General features: G+C 42.8%; 1 protein-coding gene across 2 annotated transcripts in view; it reads right to left on the bottom strand.

Annotated features, from left to right (window-relative positions):
- LOC110507509 (tumor necrosis factor alpha-induced protein 2) overlaps positions 1-12,575 on the bottom strand; it is a 36,960-nt gene extending 24,385 nt beyond the window's left edge. Inside the window, exons 1-3 of one of the 2 annotated variants that reach the window (XM_036964978.1) lie at positions 12,427-12,575; positions 1,913-2,387; positions 1,507-1,733 (exon numbers count right to left, since the gene is read on the bottom strand). In XM_036964978.1, coding sequence (XP_036820873.1) covers positions 1,507-1,733; positions 1,913-2,367 — 682 coding nt within the window. In that variant the 5' untranslated portion in view covers positions 2,368-2,387; positions 12,427-12,575. Of the gene's footprint in view, positions 1-1,506; positions 1,734-1,912; positions 2,388-6,178; positions 6,610-12,426 lie in introns of those variants that run through there. The other variant, XM_036964977.1, reaches the window with a different exon arrangement.
- Between the last annotated feature and the right edge of the window lie 3,536 nt (positions 12,576-16,111).

The following is a 16,111-nucleotide window of genomic DNA, read 5'->3' as shown; positions in this document are numbered from 1 at the left end:
CCTCCTCCATGGATCCCTCTTTCATCACTCTCTTCGTACGGCACTCATGCATGGATCCCCGGGGCGAGGTGTAATGGTGTAAAGCTTTGATATGACAGCCTGTATGGCTGAATCTCTAAGGCGATAAGGCCATTCTGTCCTGCTTCACTAGTCTCAGATATGTCATGGGGCCCAGTGGCGTAGGTAGAATGGCATGAACATGGAGAAGCAGCATCTACAGTGGGGAGAACAAGTATTTGATAACCTGCAAAATCGGCAGTGTTTCCTACTTACAAAGCATGTAGAGGTCTGTAATTTGTATCATAGGTACACTTCATGCAAATTAATTTTAATTTTAATTTTTAATTACTTAAAAATCATACAATGTGATTTTCTGGATTTTGGGATTTAGATTCCATCTCTCACAGTTGAAGTGTACCTATGATAAAAATTACAGACCTCTACATGCTTTGTAAGTAGGAAAACCTGCAAAATCGGCAGTGTATCAAATACTTGTTCTCCCCACTATATATAAAGACTCAGAATGTGTGACATGTCCTCTGGGTTACATCAATGGAGGCATGAAGTCAACAGCCTGTAAACAACACATCTCAGTGATATTTTGAGTGTGATACGATGGTATTTGGACAGCTTGCTTAGTGAAAGGCCAGGATAAAGAGTGAACATGTCTGATCCTGAGCTCTCAGCAGTTTCTATGTGCTGTTGGTGAAGCTGGTTAAAAGGACTTGTACATTCTTTATACATTTTTTTTTTAAATGGGACTGTTGCTACCACTTTTAGCCTTACCTTTACTCTTCACACAGAGAGACAGGCACATCCTGTTGGTATTAAACATGAAAGCTGATCTCTAGCCATGCTGACATGGTGGTGCACCATTACCGAGTTCCCTCACGCTATCCCGAACGTTAAGCTCTGGATTATTCAATTCAGACTCACGGAATCAAGTTCTATGCTTTTTTTTTCTATGCCACATCTTACATCGAATATCTCTGTGGGAAACCCTTAGGTTGGTCCTCCTGCATGGGGATGACCGCATCGCTCAGCCGTGGACTAGTTGGACCTGGTCTCCTCTATCCCAGCGACATCTTTCTCCCATTGTTTCCAAAGTGTCCAAAAACAGCCCCAGACATTGAGACATTCATAGCATCATCTCTGTTGTGAAAATAGCAGCACACTGCGGAGAATATAAGCGGGATTGATTGTTTACTGGAAGGGAGGCTGACCCTGTTTTATGGTAGACCTGTGAAACATGGAATGCTCAGCTGAATTGAAGTAAACCTTGGCCATGACTATCAACTAACTGTTTGGGTTATTATCGGCCATGATCTCCATGCATTTTTGCAGTATCTTATCTCTTCAAATGTAATGGGGGGATAGCATACCCTTACTGGTTCAGTTACCAATCAACAGTCATCATAAGACCCCCGTTGGAATAATTTAGAGTGGATCCCAGTGCATACTGGCTGACCCTTAGTAACCCAGTGCTCCACTGAGGGCTGTCCTTACCTGAGAGGGGCTCCCTTGGCTTCACCTCCTCCACCACTTCCTCCTCCACCACCTCCTCTTCATGAGACGAGTGGTCGGCCACGGACTCCCTCTTCAGCTTACCCAGGCCCACCATCTTCATGAAGGAGAGCCGGCGGCTGGAAGAGTCGCCCCCCTCGCTCTCTGAGCACAGCTCCCCGTTGGGCAGGCTTTCCTTGCGAAGGCTCTCCCTGCACTTCCCTGCAAATCTGTGCAGAGAAGAGGTGGAATTGAGGGTTAAGGGGTTATGTTATAGGAGATGTGGGCTGGGCTCAACATCCTCTACTAAACCACTCCTCAACAGCTTTTCTCTACACCTCTCGTACCTGAGTAAGCTTCCCTCTACACCTCTCGTACCTGAGTAAGCTTCCCTCTACACCTCTCGTACCTGAGTAAGCTTCCCTCTGAGCTCCGTCGGCCCTTCTTCTTCTTCTCTGAGGTGGGGGTGCTTGCTACGGACCCCTGAGGGGAAGGGGTGGCAGTGCCCTTACTGCGGCCTGACATACGGAGCCCCTTGCCCAGCTTGCCCAGAGTCTTCAGCGGGGAGACGCCTCGGATACGGTCCAGGGTGCCCTTGAACGAACTCTTCCCGCCACGTCTCTCCTCGTTCGCCTCGTTCTCATCCTCCTCGTCTTCGAAGGGGTTACGGTCTCGTGGCGCGCCCCCGTCCAGGAGTGAGTTTGCCTGAGCCCATTTCTCATTGCCACTGGGCTCCTCAAAGGCGCTGGATTTCAGGTTCAGGCTCATTTTGCGAAGGATCAGCTCGCCACGCGTGTTCTCCAACTCCCCGTTTACCCTGCTGCCTCCCTTCAGCCGCGCTGGGAGGTTCTTGAGGATGGGCATGCTTCCACTTGGGGTTTAAACTAAGGAACAGAGAGAGAAAGAGATGTGGAATGATTACTTAGGACCTCTTCCAAGAGATGCTTCCTTTAAATTGGACCTGAATAAAACTGATAGCACAGTATGTCACACATCTTTCTTTGTTCATTTTAATAGGCTACCTAATAAGATTTTGTCTGATACAGCTAACGAGGATAGTTACTAAAGTAACTCAGATATACAGTTTACGATAACAGTCATCTGTTCACCCAGTGTCATCGCCCCCACCCTTGTGCCGGGTAATAGGATAGTTCAGATACAGGATGGTTATCAGCAATCATTAATCATCTTTAAAGAGAGAGTCTATCTGATAAAACATTAACAGGTAACCTTCTGCCTTTACCACCCAAACAGGAATCACCATGGAAACACCAACCTTGCTTCCGTTTGGGTGGAAAGACGGTTGTGAATAGATGTGCTATGCTATCATGGTCATGTGGCTGAGGTCCAGGATCTGGGCCTATTTTATTAGGTTTCAGATCCTTGTTCTACTTGTTTATGTGCTACAGTCTTTGATGCCCTTTGACCCTTTTCAATAAAACATGTTTGTCCCTCTTCATGGGCTTCCTGCCACACCGAGAGCCCTGGGATATTTACGTCTGGTGACAAGGGGAAGGGACAACGCTGAATCACTTCCCTCTTATGTGTATGTGTGTGCTCAACAAGCTTTGGGAAAATGATGGAGACCGCTATTTCCGTGCCCTTACTTTGGGGAAATTGAAAGTGACCTCTGAGAACATTTGAGTGGAAAGTCCTGAATTGATCACTTGAAAACTCAAGAGACCTCTGCTCACCAGTTTACAATGTTCTCCTTCCTACTCCTACTGATACCAGATACAAATATAAAAAGTATTGATTTTGTTCTAATGAATAAAAATTCCATGATGAATTCTGGGTAAACTATAAACTAAGTCAAACATTATGAATGGTACGCTTGGGATATAGCATATACTAAAACACATTCCATATTAGATTTTAAAAAATGACTTGATTTATGATGTTTCACAGTAACGTGCATGGCTTTACACAAATTATTATGGCCAGGGCATTTTCAATTCCCAAAGAAGACCTATTGTTTTGTAGCGTCCCTAAGTGTTTTAGAATGACAGTGCTTCTGGATGCTTTTTCCATGTGGGTAGCTGGGGCATTCAAGGTACAATCAGAGAGCCAACCTTCAGGGGAACTACACTGAGAATGTTGTGATATTGTATAGAAGCTTCATACACAGCTGAACTTATTTAGACCAGGTCGCCGGCTTGGAAAAAGACCCACCTCTCTAGAGAGGGGAAGTTAACCCCAAAGGAAACTGCTACGACTGAAACGTACAACTGATGACTGGTTTGTGGCAAAAGGGATATTACATAACAGTGAACCCTTTCACTTTTGTTTACACAACATGAACTTAGCCTATACATTGGCTATATGAGTCCAATAGATGTGACCGAATAGGGTTATAAAATGTGTTATTACACACCCTTACTAATGAAGTTAGATCTTGTCCATTTGGTTCCATGTCATGACTTGCAAGAAAAGCCATGTGAGCAAACAACAAGACGCAAGCGCAACTAGCGGCGTGACAACAAGGAAACAAAAAAATGTACCGAATAGTTCTGCAAAGCAAATGCCAGGCCTATCCTTGACCTTTGGTAGTCAACACAAAGCCTCATGAACAATGGCTTTCTAAATTCACAGATATCAACATGAAACGTGATGTCGACAACCCGAGTTACGTAAAGCATGTGGCATTGCAGACAGTCGGTGACACCAGCGACACGGATGTCTGATAAGCTTTCGAGAGCGGCTGTAACAAGTGGTCCCGTGGACAGCCCTCCCTGTTGTTTATCCCGTGCTCTCCCACACCTCCTCATCTACTCAGCTACTAAAGCCACACTGCAATTCCTGCTCTAATTATAACCTAATCAGAGCTGCCATTATGAAAGCAGCGGTTAGATCACTGGGGGAGATACGGGGACCACTTTCCCAGACTAACTCCACTTCCTGTCTCGTCCAGGACCAAGTAGCAGACAAAAGGGACAGGTTCCCATTGGTCCCTCCCTCTCCACCTCTCCAACAGGCCAACAGCACAACCCACCAGCCAGGCCAGACATCTCTGTTTCGTTAACACACACTATCGAGGGTCTCATCTCTCTTGACACAGATAAACTTCAAAAGCTTGTACATCATGTCCTTCTGGATTGGCTGGATATGTATGATGCCAATGTGTTTTTTTTTATAGCCATATCAACAAATAACACTATTTAATCTCATGTCTTGAATAGGCCTACACTCAGGCTTGACCTTCAGCTATTTAACATTTTAGAATACGTTTGAACTGTCGAACTGAACACAATAGTGTGTAATTGAAGACTTCACTTGGTCCAAAGTCCCCTCTCTGCAGACATCTTGTCTCTTCAGAAGGGAGAGAGCGGGCATCAGGCTACTGCAGAGAGGCCAGGCCTACCGTCAAGATGTGTCAGATATGAGGGGCTCCGCTGCGGCTCCATTCTGGCCTAAGGCCACTCAATGAAGGCAGCGGTTAGAGGACAGGCCCAATATTGTTGGAAGGGCCCCAAAAACATACGGTCTTGTATAACTTTCCTTGAGGACAGAAGCTGTTCTGAGAGTGACAGTGTTATGGAGACTGGCGACATGGGTCGGTGAATCCAATAAAACATATTAGCAACATAGGAAATACCTATATGAGTAAGTACGATTAGTTTGGAAAGGCTGCTTTTTTCTCTCTCAATTCTATCAACTATCTATCAAATGTATCAACATGTGATTTCGCCCCTCAACGTCCTTGATTGACCAGATTTCCTCTCAATCAAGGCTTCCAATCTCAGTGTTGGCTATGAACAATGAACTCTAATACCTTGCCAATCATCAGGATAATGTTAAAGGATGAAGCAAAGCAGTTCACTATCATATCAGCATTGCTCAGTAGCTGCAACAGTTCACATAATGGCTGTGCGTGCCCTACAAGACCTCTGCTAAGATTGTGTTTTTTTCCATGACACTTCCCTTATTTCAACATATTTAGGGCAGTAAATTGTTAACTGACACAGGGCTGGCTGTGAGCAGAGCTAAATGGGGGGGGGGGGGGGGGTGTAGATCTAAAGGGGGGGAAATTTCTTCTGCAGGAAGAAAATATGTCACAGTCAGCTCATTTAGAGTTCAGTTCTCCTGAGAGTACAGAGGAATAAATCATGAATCATGAAAATACTTGAGTTTATAAAGAGAGTTAATAAATCATATTTATTCGACAAAGGTTTGGCCTGAGTTGTCTCAGAATAAATATGACTTATTAACTGATCAGGTTAGTCTCTAACGCAGAACCCTGAGCATGACTCTCTTTAGAAACTCAAGCATTTTCAAGAGATTCGGGAATGAGTCACATGCCTCAATTAGCTACAGATTGTAACACCAGATAATGTGTAATAATTGTTCAACTGTCTATTATTACAATCTGTAGCTAATCCCAGACCAGAGTTTGTCATAGCCTACTGCCACAAAAATATAACACAAATGCTAAAAATCGGAGATGATCTCTGCAAAAACCTTTCAATTAAAGACCCCCCAAAATACAGCACTTTATGTTTCATCATACACAACATAACAACACTGAAAACGTCTAAATGTATCACATTTCCCTAGACATTACTGTTTGTAGGTTAATGCCAGTTGTCAATGTCATCAGTGTCAGTCTATTAGTAACATAATCATAATGGATATCCAATAACAATCTGAGAAACACACAACAGGTGAATCTACTTACATGATTCATGATGAGTCGCTTATTAAAAACATGCACCAAAAATACAAACAAAAGTGAAATCCTTGAGCTAGTCAAAACCAAGATAAGGTCGTCTCGTCAGGTGAGAGACTGCTGCGCTCAGTGCGCTGCGGAGAGTTCCATAAAGCTTTCACCCTTTATTTTCTGTGGGCTGGTTTCTGAACTCCTCGCCTATCGCTGTCACTCGCAGCAGCCGCGTTGGCATCGCGCAAAGGCATTGACAACTGTGCGACTGAGTTCTCCAGAGTTGCTGTTATAATCAAGTTCCTAAGTGTTATCTTACAGACTTGTAATGCCACTCTGTCTTTTCCGCGCGTTTCCATTAAAATAGTATACATCCGCGTAATGGAAGAAAAAAACACAGATGGGATTCCCCTTGAATTTCCAATTAGGTGCTACACTACACCTGTCACATTATGACCCAGGATCAGCCAATATCATGAGCTTCTGGCAATCATCCCAACTGATGATTTATTAGGAATGTGGACAGTTTATTCACGAAAGAAATGCAGTATGAAATGTTATGTGTTCTGCATTACATTATTGTGTTATGCAAGCCTACCTATCATGATAGGCAATATTCAATGACGGATATTGTAGGATAGGTGTTGCCATAGAGTTAGAATTGAATCCTAACAGGCTCCCTACACATATTTTTTCCAAAAGAACATGTCCATTAAAACCTCCACAGGATTGGTGGGTCCCCCGTTGGACAGTTGAACTAACGTAGGCTAATATGATTAGCATGAGATTGGAAGTGACAAGAAAATTTACCAGGACTGATATTGTCAGAAAGCTTCAATTCTTGTTAATCAAACTGCGCTGTCCAATTTACAGTAGCTATTACAGTGAAAGAATAACATGCAATCGTTTGAGGAAAGTGCACAGTTATGAACTTGAAAATGTATTAATAAACCAATTAGGCATATTTGGGCAGTCTTGATGCAATGCAATGGTTCATTGGATCAGCCTAAAACTTTGCACATTCACTGCTGCCATCTAGTGGCCAAAATCTAAACTGTGTCTGGGCTGGAATAATACATTATGGCCTTTCTTTTGCATTTCAAAGAGAATGGTACAAAAAAATACAAAAAAACGCATGTTTTTTCTTTGTATTATCTCTTATCTCTTACCAGATCTACTGTTTTATATTCCCCTACAAACAATTCCACAAAAGTCAAAGTGTTTCCTTTCAAATGGTATCAAGAATATGCATGCCCTAGCTTCAGGTCCTGAGCTATAGGCAGTTAGATTTGGGTATGTCATTTTAGGCAAAAATTGAAAGAAAAAGGGCTGATCCTTTAAGATTGAATGTAAAAGTTCACCTTGTGCCTTGTGAACGGATGGAGCACACCCCTCAACAGGTCAATGCCCTGTCTCTGCCCTTCTCTCACTGGCCTGTAAGTTGTCCAGAACAAACGGCCTCAGCACGCGCTGAGAGGAAGTCCCTCAAATACAAATCAGTTCACTCTCAAAAAGACAATAGGAGTTGTGTACGAGTGCGTCTCGGCGGGATACATTTCATTTGTGGCAGCCAATATGGACGCCATTGTTTGGAGCCGTGTTGGACGAAGCACCCCAGACGACATAAACTCCCGTTTCCCTCGCAATTCAGGCACTCAATGTCAACATTGAGAAATCAGTTTGAGCCTGGGAGGCTGAGAGTACGGTAAACAATTGGGTAAAGCTTAGCCGCTGATGTATTGATGCATAAACAAAGGATGGTCCGGAGAGTACCCTTTCGGCCTGGCTGACCTGGAAAACCATCTTAACATTCTACAAGGTTAAGTCGTGGGGGCAAGTCAGAGAGTCTAATACACATTCATCACAAATATTTACTCTCCATAGCTGGTGGACACTTAGAATAGCAATAGTTTCTTATAAGTGTTTTTTTGCACAACACTCACCAAACAAGCATCAACCTTTTAGGGATTTTGACTTTGAAAATGGATGGCGATACTGATTAACTTGGGCTGCCGCTGGACACAGACTCTGAACCGGTATAATGAGAGGCACCACCAGTCACCTTGGCTAAGGCAGTTGGCCTGCAGTTCTGGACAGTTGTGTACTCAGTTACCCCACCTCACATAGTGCCAAGTCATGGTGGAATACCACTGTGCACGATAACTTATTTGTCAGGACCAATGAATTGCATGAAGATACTCTACAGCAGGGGAGTCAAACTCATTCCATGGCGGGCCTGGTGTCTGCGGGTTGAGAGTACTGCATGGATGAGAGTTGGAATGAAAGATATCATCTTTGCCACTTTTCAGCATTCCATTGAGTGAGTCCCCGCACGTCCTGTCCCAAACAGACCGAACTAATCAATTACAGAGCAGTGATTGGATCTGTCTGAGTGGAAGCACTGTGAGCACACCACTAGTCAGGTCTGTTCCTGTTGATTGCCATGGGGGTGGCGAGAGGGACAGGAAACATGGCTCCTGGCAGCACATCTAAGGCCTGCCGTGAATACAGAGTGGCTATTTCACTGTGTGCCTTGGCTTCTATATGGAGGAGCCTGCAATTGGAGTGTATTTCAGGCTTTAGGGAACAGGAAATAGCAACGCATAAGATTGCCTTCTTCATTGTTAAGTGCAACATTCTCTCTCTGTCTCTCCATCCTTTTCCCCAAGCTGTCACCACAGTCCACCTTGGCAGCGTTTCAACGGTTTCGCAACGGCCCCCAGCAGACCTGTTGGTTCATGTTGGATCCTAAACGGCCAGATGTACTATTATTTTGGTTTTAGATAGGGAGTTATCTTCAGGTCATCTTCCTGACTGCGGAAGATAGGTAACAGAATGAGGGTAGTTCTAGTTGCTCAATTCTTTTTGTTGTAGAAGTTCTACCACTGAGGTTGAGGAATTCCTAAACGAACAAGATTATATGATGTTATTAGAAAAGGGTTCCATCTTTTGCGTTAACTTTCACATTCTCAAACTCTGCAGAAATAGACAGGTAGCATTTTGCTACTGATAAGCTATAAGATGCTAAAAACAAATCCAATCAGGACATTTTTGTTGTTTGTCGCCATGGTTATGTAACGTTCCCCAATGCAGCACCTGTGTGTGGGGTCAACAGGGGGCGCTCCAATCATAGCCTGCCTGCATCCTGTACTGATCGCCCCACACGGGCCACAGGAAGCCCCCTCGGAGCACCTCTACCACCCCTCACTGAGTGAAGGGCCCCTATTGAATGCCCTCGGTTCATCAGTCTCAGTGCATCAATCTGTCCCCTGTCCCACTCAAACACACACAGCCAACAGCACAGGAGGAATTAAGGTTATCCTTTATTTGCGCTGACTGCAGTAAGTAGCATCCTGGTGCCTTCACGATTCACCCATCTGGGGAGCGGATAGACGTCAGACTCGTTTCCCTGACCTGAAGAGGTTTAGAGTGTTCTAATTCAATGCTAATTCAGGTGGACGGAGGAGGAAGGTAGCCAGCCTATCACTCAGCAGGCGAGTCATTTGTAATGTAGACTGTAGGAATAAGAGGATAAAAAAGGATCTCACAGAACCATTTTTGTCACCAAAGGGTGCGCTGTAATGGCTTGGTGACAAACATAATCATGTACAGTATACTCCCACACATCCCATGTTTCTCTCTCTGCCTCAGCTTTTCCTTCCTGAGTTAAACTCTTTTGTAATCATGACATTGGTTCCGCTGACCTTGGCAACATGGCCATGATGTCCTTAGTTTGGCAGGCCTCGTTGTTGACAATTAAGTTGCTCTTTGTTTGTCACGTTTGTATTGCTTGCTTTTGTTTACTGGTCATAGTACACCGTGAAAATAGAAAGACTCATAACACCATGATTGTGCAATGAAACCATGAAAAGTAATGCCTCTAAGCTGAGATGTGGTGTTCGGAGCGTGTTGGAATGTAAAACCCAAATGAACAGTACCAGTCAAAAGATTGGACACACCTACTCATTCAAGGGTTTTTCTTGATTTGTTTTACTATTTTCTACATTGTAGAATAATAGTGAAGACATCAAAACTATGAAATAACACATATGGAATCATGTAGTAACCAAAAAAGTGTGAAACAAATCTAAATCTATTTAATATTTGAGATTCTTCAAAGTAGCCACCTTTTGCATTGATGACAGCTTTGCACACTCTTGGCATTCTCCTTGGAATTGGTGGCAGCTCAGTTGCCACTAGTTTTGGCGTTACAAAGCAACTCATTTTAACGGTGTAGCTATCCACTTAACACACTTTATAGCCTGGAAACATCGTATTATCTCTCATAAGGTACTGTGACTGCTATATCTACTGCGTTACTGTACTGACTACAGCATTATGTAATACCACACCATGTACCATCACTTAGGCTAGACAGAAACTTTTACATGGTAAGTTTTGAAGAACTGGTGAGATCGTTCAATGTTGAAATCCTTAGTGGCAACAGGTCTTGTTCCCTTGAACTGTCCTAACTGTAATTGTCTAGGTGTACCTCTGTGACTAATGGGGGCCTTGGTTGCATGGTTCCTCACTGTGAGACATCTCACAAGAAGGCCTATACTGGCCACTGTACATTGGCTTATATTAAGCTACTGTTCATATGTTGCATCTTTAGACTTTGTCATTGTCGCTCTAATGTTTATAGAAAAGGTTATTGAGATTTTCCCGTGACTGTGCGTGCGTCACGAACATGCAGGGATAAACAATACAGACAACAGAGATTCCCTGAAGGACACTCAGATAACCATCAATGACTCATCAGATTATCAGATACTCCCTCAACACTGGACATGTGGTCAGCGGTCAGTGTAATTCAAATGTGCTACACCGCATCAAACAAGGCTTTCATACCATTGAAACATGGATTAAAACGGCACCGAAGTTAAAGCTTCACCCACGAAATTCTGTAAAAAAAAATAATTATACAATGCACTCTTCACATTTCATCCATAAAACATGATATAAACAGCCAACAGATGAACAGCTGTGGATAGTCCACTATGTGGGCTGTTTCTAGAAGGACTAAAGTGGAGCAAATCTGCTCTGTATGTACAGTGCATTCAGAAGGTCATCAGACCCCTTGACTTTTTTCCACATTTTGTTACGTTACAGCCTTATTCTAAAACTGATTCAATTGTTTTTTTCCCCCTCTTCATCAATCTACACAAAAATACCCCATAATGACAAAGCAAAAACAGACTTTTAGAATGTATTGCAAATTTAATTAAAATACTTTGTACTTTGTTGAAGTACTCAAGTAGTCAGTACTTTGTTGAAGCACCTTTGGCAGCGATTACAGCTTAGGTATGACGCTACAAGCTTGGCACACCTGTATTTGGCTGTGTGCTGTGTGCCTGTTCAGGGGCAGAACGACAGATTTGTACCTTGTCAGCTCAGGGGTTTGAACTTGCAACCTTCCGGTTACTAGTCCAACGCTCTAACCACTAGGCTACCCTGCCTATGATGGAGGTCACTGTGTTCTTGGGGACCTTCAATGCTGCAGACATTTTTTTGGTACCCTTCCCCAGATCTGTACCTTGACACAATATTGTCTCTGCGCTCTACTGACAATCCCTTCGACCTCATGGCTTGGTTTTTGCTCCGACATGCACTGTAAACTGTGGGACCTTATATAAGGTGTATAAATTAGCAAACATTACGAAAAACCTGTTTTCAATTTGTCTTTATGGGGTGTTGCGTGTAGATTGATGAGGATTTTTTGTATTTATTTAATCCATTTTAGAATAAGACTGTAACATAACAAAATGTGGAAAAAGGGAAGGGGTCTGAATACTTTCCGAAATGCACTGTATATTCCTGTAGTTATCGATGTATGGCTTTTCCTGATCCACGAGGCTTTGGAGCCCTGTCTGTATTATAAGTGCTGCAATACATGATAACAAAATACTTATATTGGAGGAAGTTATATTTAAATTATGGTATTCTATAGGCCCTAGTAAAGACACAACAGCAGACGCATAAATATTCCATAAAGACTATACATGAAACAACAGTGATGTACTGTATGACTCTGAAAAAAGCAAACAGAATGTTATCCACTGAATACTGCCGCTCACTGGTCTCTCATTGGTCTCCGCTCTGACCAATACGGAACCCAAGCCCTGCTCTCTATGAGTGGGTGAGGACACATGCTTCTGAAGAGAGCTCTGACTGGAGCCCAACCAAACCAGGGGCACCTGGACAACATGAAACTGAGATGAAAAGTCTAAAATGGCATCACCCGGGGCCCAGAGTCCAGCTCTTACCTTGTTATGCTGTTAAAAAGGGGATCCCTGTGATTCTCACAGCAGTGGCATCCCTGGCCACACGGGCAATGTAGCTGGTCGAAGTGGGTGTGTGAGTGGCTGTGTCCTCGCAGGTCCGACAGCTCAGAAGTAATGCCTGCTTCTCCGTTCCAGAGGCTCGTCTGGACTCCAGGGCTGGCGTTGGCCATTTCCTGCCTATAGCGCAAGATGCTTTTTCCTGAGGAAGCGGGCCATCCCATTTTTGCCCCCCCAACCCTGCCTCCTCCTCCACAGCGAGCTACAGGCCCCTCAGGGAGAGAGGCTGATTATACTAATTGCCTTTGGAGAGGGGGGGGGGGTTATTGTGGCTAGACTTTCATTTCGTTTATTAATTTGTTTGTTTGTTTTAGACCCATATGTATATTGAATCCCCCCACCTCATAGAGATGATCTATTTTAAGTAATCTACCATAGGCAGCCCCCCTATGCCCTATCCACCGGATCTAGGATTTGTTTTGGAGTATTCTCCCGTCACCTAGTTGTTTTGAACTTTGTTTATGAACGTATTCTGCAATGAACACACCTACACACGGATGTGGTCATAGAGTTCATGTGTAAAGCTCTTTGTTTGAGGCCCATGTTTGTTTATGTGCTTTGAGCATCTGTGAGACTTTGGGATGTATTGATGCTGTGGAACAAAGCACTTGGAGTTCTAACCCTTTACTGTATACTGTTTGTCCAGCCCACTTAATAGCCTTAGTCTTTTGGAGCATGAATTGTCAACCTTTTGAGTAGTGTCAAGTTTTTTTGGGGGGGGGAGGGATTTCCTCTCATTTGAACATTCTGTCATAAGGAGCACATGTTCAACTTCATAAAAAGTGTTTTCCCATCTCAAGAGGTTACATTTAGTACTATAGTAAATGCCTATTAAGTAACAGGGTTGATGATTTCATCATAAAACAGAGGTAAATCCCCTTGCGATGGGGGGGGGGGGGGGGGGGGGGGAGTTTGTTGTGCGCAACAGGGAGAGGCGATTGAAATTAAGCTTAACAAATTTTATTTGAATATTTATTTTTACATTTACAGCCTGTCTAACTATGGGTAACAGGGTTGACATCTTATGATCGACCCACTCATTTCCCCACCACAAAACACCAGAACATAGCCAAAAATTCTAGAACCAGCTTTTACTCTATGGTTTGACTAAATGTTCAATGTTTGGTTAGATGTTCAATGTTTATTTTGAGAAAAAATTATATTTGAAAAGCAATAGTTTCACCACGTAAAAACGAGAGTTCAGTTCACGTTACAGGGTTGACTTTAAAATGAGGTAGACATCAATTGTTCACTAATCACATTAAAGAAATCATCATTTTCAGAAATGACTGACTTTAGTCAAAGCAACAAAATACAATGATGTGAAAACTTGGGAGAAATTTGCGGATGAAGTGGGTTAAAATCTTCCTAGATTTTAAATCTTCCTAGATTTTAACCCACGTCACAGAGTGCAAAATGCTGGATTTTTACACTTTCGCAAGTCTTCATTAAAAAAAATCTGATTTTAAATAGGAATAATGTATGTAGTCCATATGAAAGGGGCACATTTATTAATATAACAGGCTTTTAAAATGCAATAGTTGTGCACAATTTCTACTTCAAATATCAAAGGGACACAAAAGGCAATCATTTTGTGGGAACGACCCTTACAAGGTCTAAATGCATACGCATACCAAACCATCATGTAAACGGGGAAAGTTCACTTCACAAATCCATCTGATTCCATGATCATGACACACGAAGACATTTCTAAAATGTGCACCTTACAGACCAGAAGTCCTCAATGCCCGGGTGGAATGTGTCATGTTTACTTCACAAACGTAGACAAAGGTGTGTTGAGCCTGGTTGGTCTGTGTCTGGTGGAACAGCGGAGCTTCAGCAACAAACAGGCATATACATACACAAAGCGTTTTTTTGAGCAACAGAAAATTGTTAAATTGAGGCTAACGTCCGTAGCATGATGCGGAGCTCAAAAGAGATGCGGCATGATGTACTACAGTAGCCATAATAATGCTCTGTAAGCGGTTGTATCTTACTAATGACGTTCCTGAAGCTGACTCTATGGTGTCCTTAATATAATGAGAAAGGAAATGTTGACTTGTGTTCTCCTGCCATCTACAGGTTATTCCAATGAAACATGACAGTCTGTCAGATTAGATAGTATTGGATTGGTTTGAGCAAGAGTTCATACTGTAGGATTGCTGTGATAAAGTTATGGGTGCTTGAAAAATCTGACCCGTCTCTGATATTACATGCATCCTCGGGCTGACACTTCAGTTAGCATCATATAGGCTACTATCTATCTACCAACCCCCACACCATAGCAATCGATTTACAATGATGGTAAATGGGTTGACCCCTATGGGATTAAATAAACACCCAGTTTGTCAAAAGAGTAGACTGTCATACCAAAATGTAATGTTTTTGTAAATAACTCAGTACATTTAGCCAGAAGAGGGCGCTGTTTATCAATTCAACTCATAGCATTTTTTTATTTATTTTAAACACGGGCCTTCTCTATGGTACAGCAGCATGTAAATACAGCCTCTAATCTATAAAACACTATGCTGATAATGATTCAAAGTTACTCTGGGAAACATTGAATTCAAAATGTATTTAAACCAATACAGCCAACCGAGATCTACACATTTACAAACCGTGTTGAAACTCGTGTAAACAATTTTTTTTTTTTAAATGGTGTACCTGAGGAGGCACATAGGAGTACAGTTGGGTTTCTATCCTTTAGCTGACTGAAAAAACCTCTACAGATATACAAATATTTTGGTGAGAAATAAAAATACCTGGTATTCCTGACAGCTTAAATGTTATCTTAAATTATCCTTAATAGCTAGTCATAACCATCTTTGAGTGGCAGTTGACAACCTACCAAGCAATACTGCTTGGTCTTCATAAAAAATATCCTTTGTAGCTTTATCTATATGGTCATTAAAATCATTGGGAATATCACAACAATATTTCTCCCCCTTTTAATATATATATCTATATACTGCTCAAAAAAATAAAGGGAACACTTAAACAACACAATGTAACTCCCAAGTCAATCACACTTCTGTGAAATCAAACTGTCCACTTAGGAAGCAACACTGATTGACAATAAATTTCACATGCTGTTGTGCAAATGGAATAGACAACAGGTGGAAATTATAGGCATTTAGCAAGACACCCCCAATAAAGGAGTGGTTCTGCAGGTGGTGACCACAGACCACTTCTCAGTTCCTATGCTTCCTGGCTGATGTTTGGTCACGTTTGAATGCTGGCGGTGCTTTCACGCTAGTGGTAGCATGAGACGGAGTCTACAACCCACACAAGTGGCTCAGGTAGTGCAGCTCATCCAGGATGGCACATCAATGCGAGCTGTGGCAAGGTTTGCTGTGTCTGTCAGCGTAGTGTCCAGAGCATGGAGGCGCTACCAGGAGACAGGCAGGTACATCAGGAGACGTGGAGGAGGCCAACAACCCAGCAGCAGGACCACTACCTCCGCCTTTGTGCAAGGAGGAGCACTGCCAGAGCCCTGCAAAATGACCTCCAGCAGGCCACAAATTTTTATTTATTTATTTGACCTTTATTTAACTAGGCGAGTCAGTTAAGAACAAATTCTTATTTTCAATGACGGCCTAGGAACAGTGGG

This window comes from Oncorhynchus mykiss, chromosome 27, assembly GCF_013265735.2.
Source record: "Oncorhynchus mykiss isolate Arlee chromosome 27, USDA_OmykA_1.1, whole genome shotgun sequence".
In the NCBI taxonomy this organism is placed as follows: Eukaryota; Metazoa; Chordata; class Actinopteri; order Salmoniformes; family Salmonidae; genus Oncorhynchus; species Oncorhynchus mykiss.
Note: the sequence above shows the minus strand (reverse complement) of the source record. Positions and strands in the feature narration are given on the sequence as shown.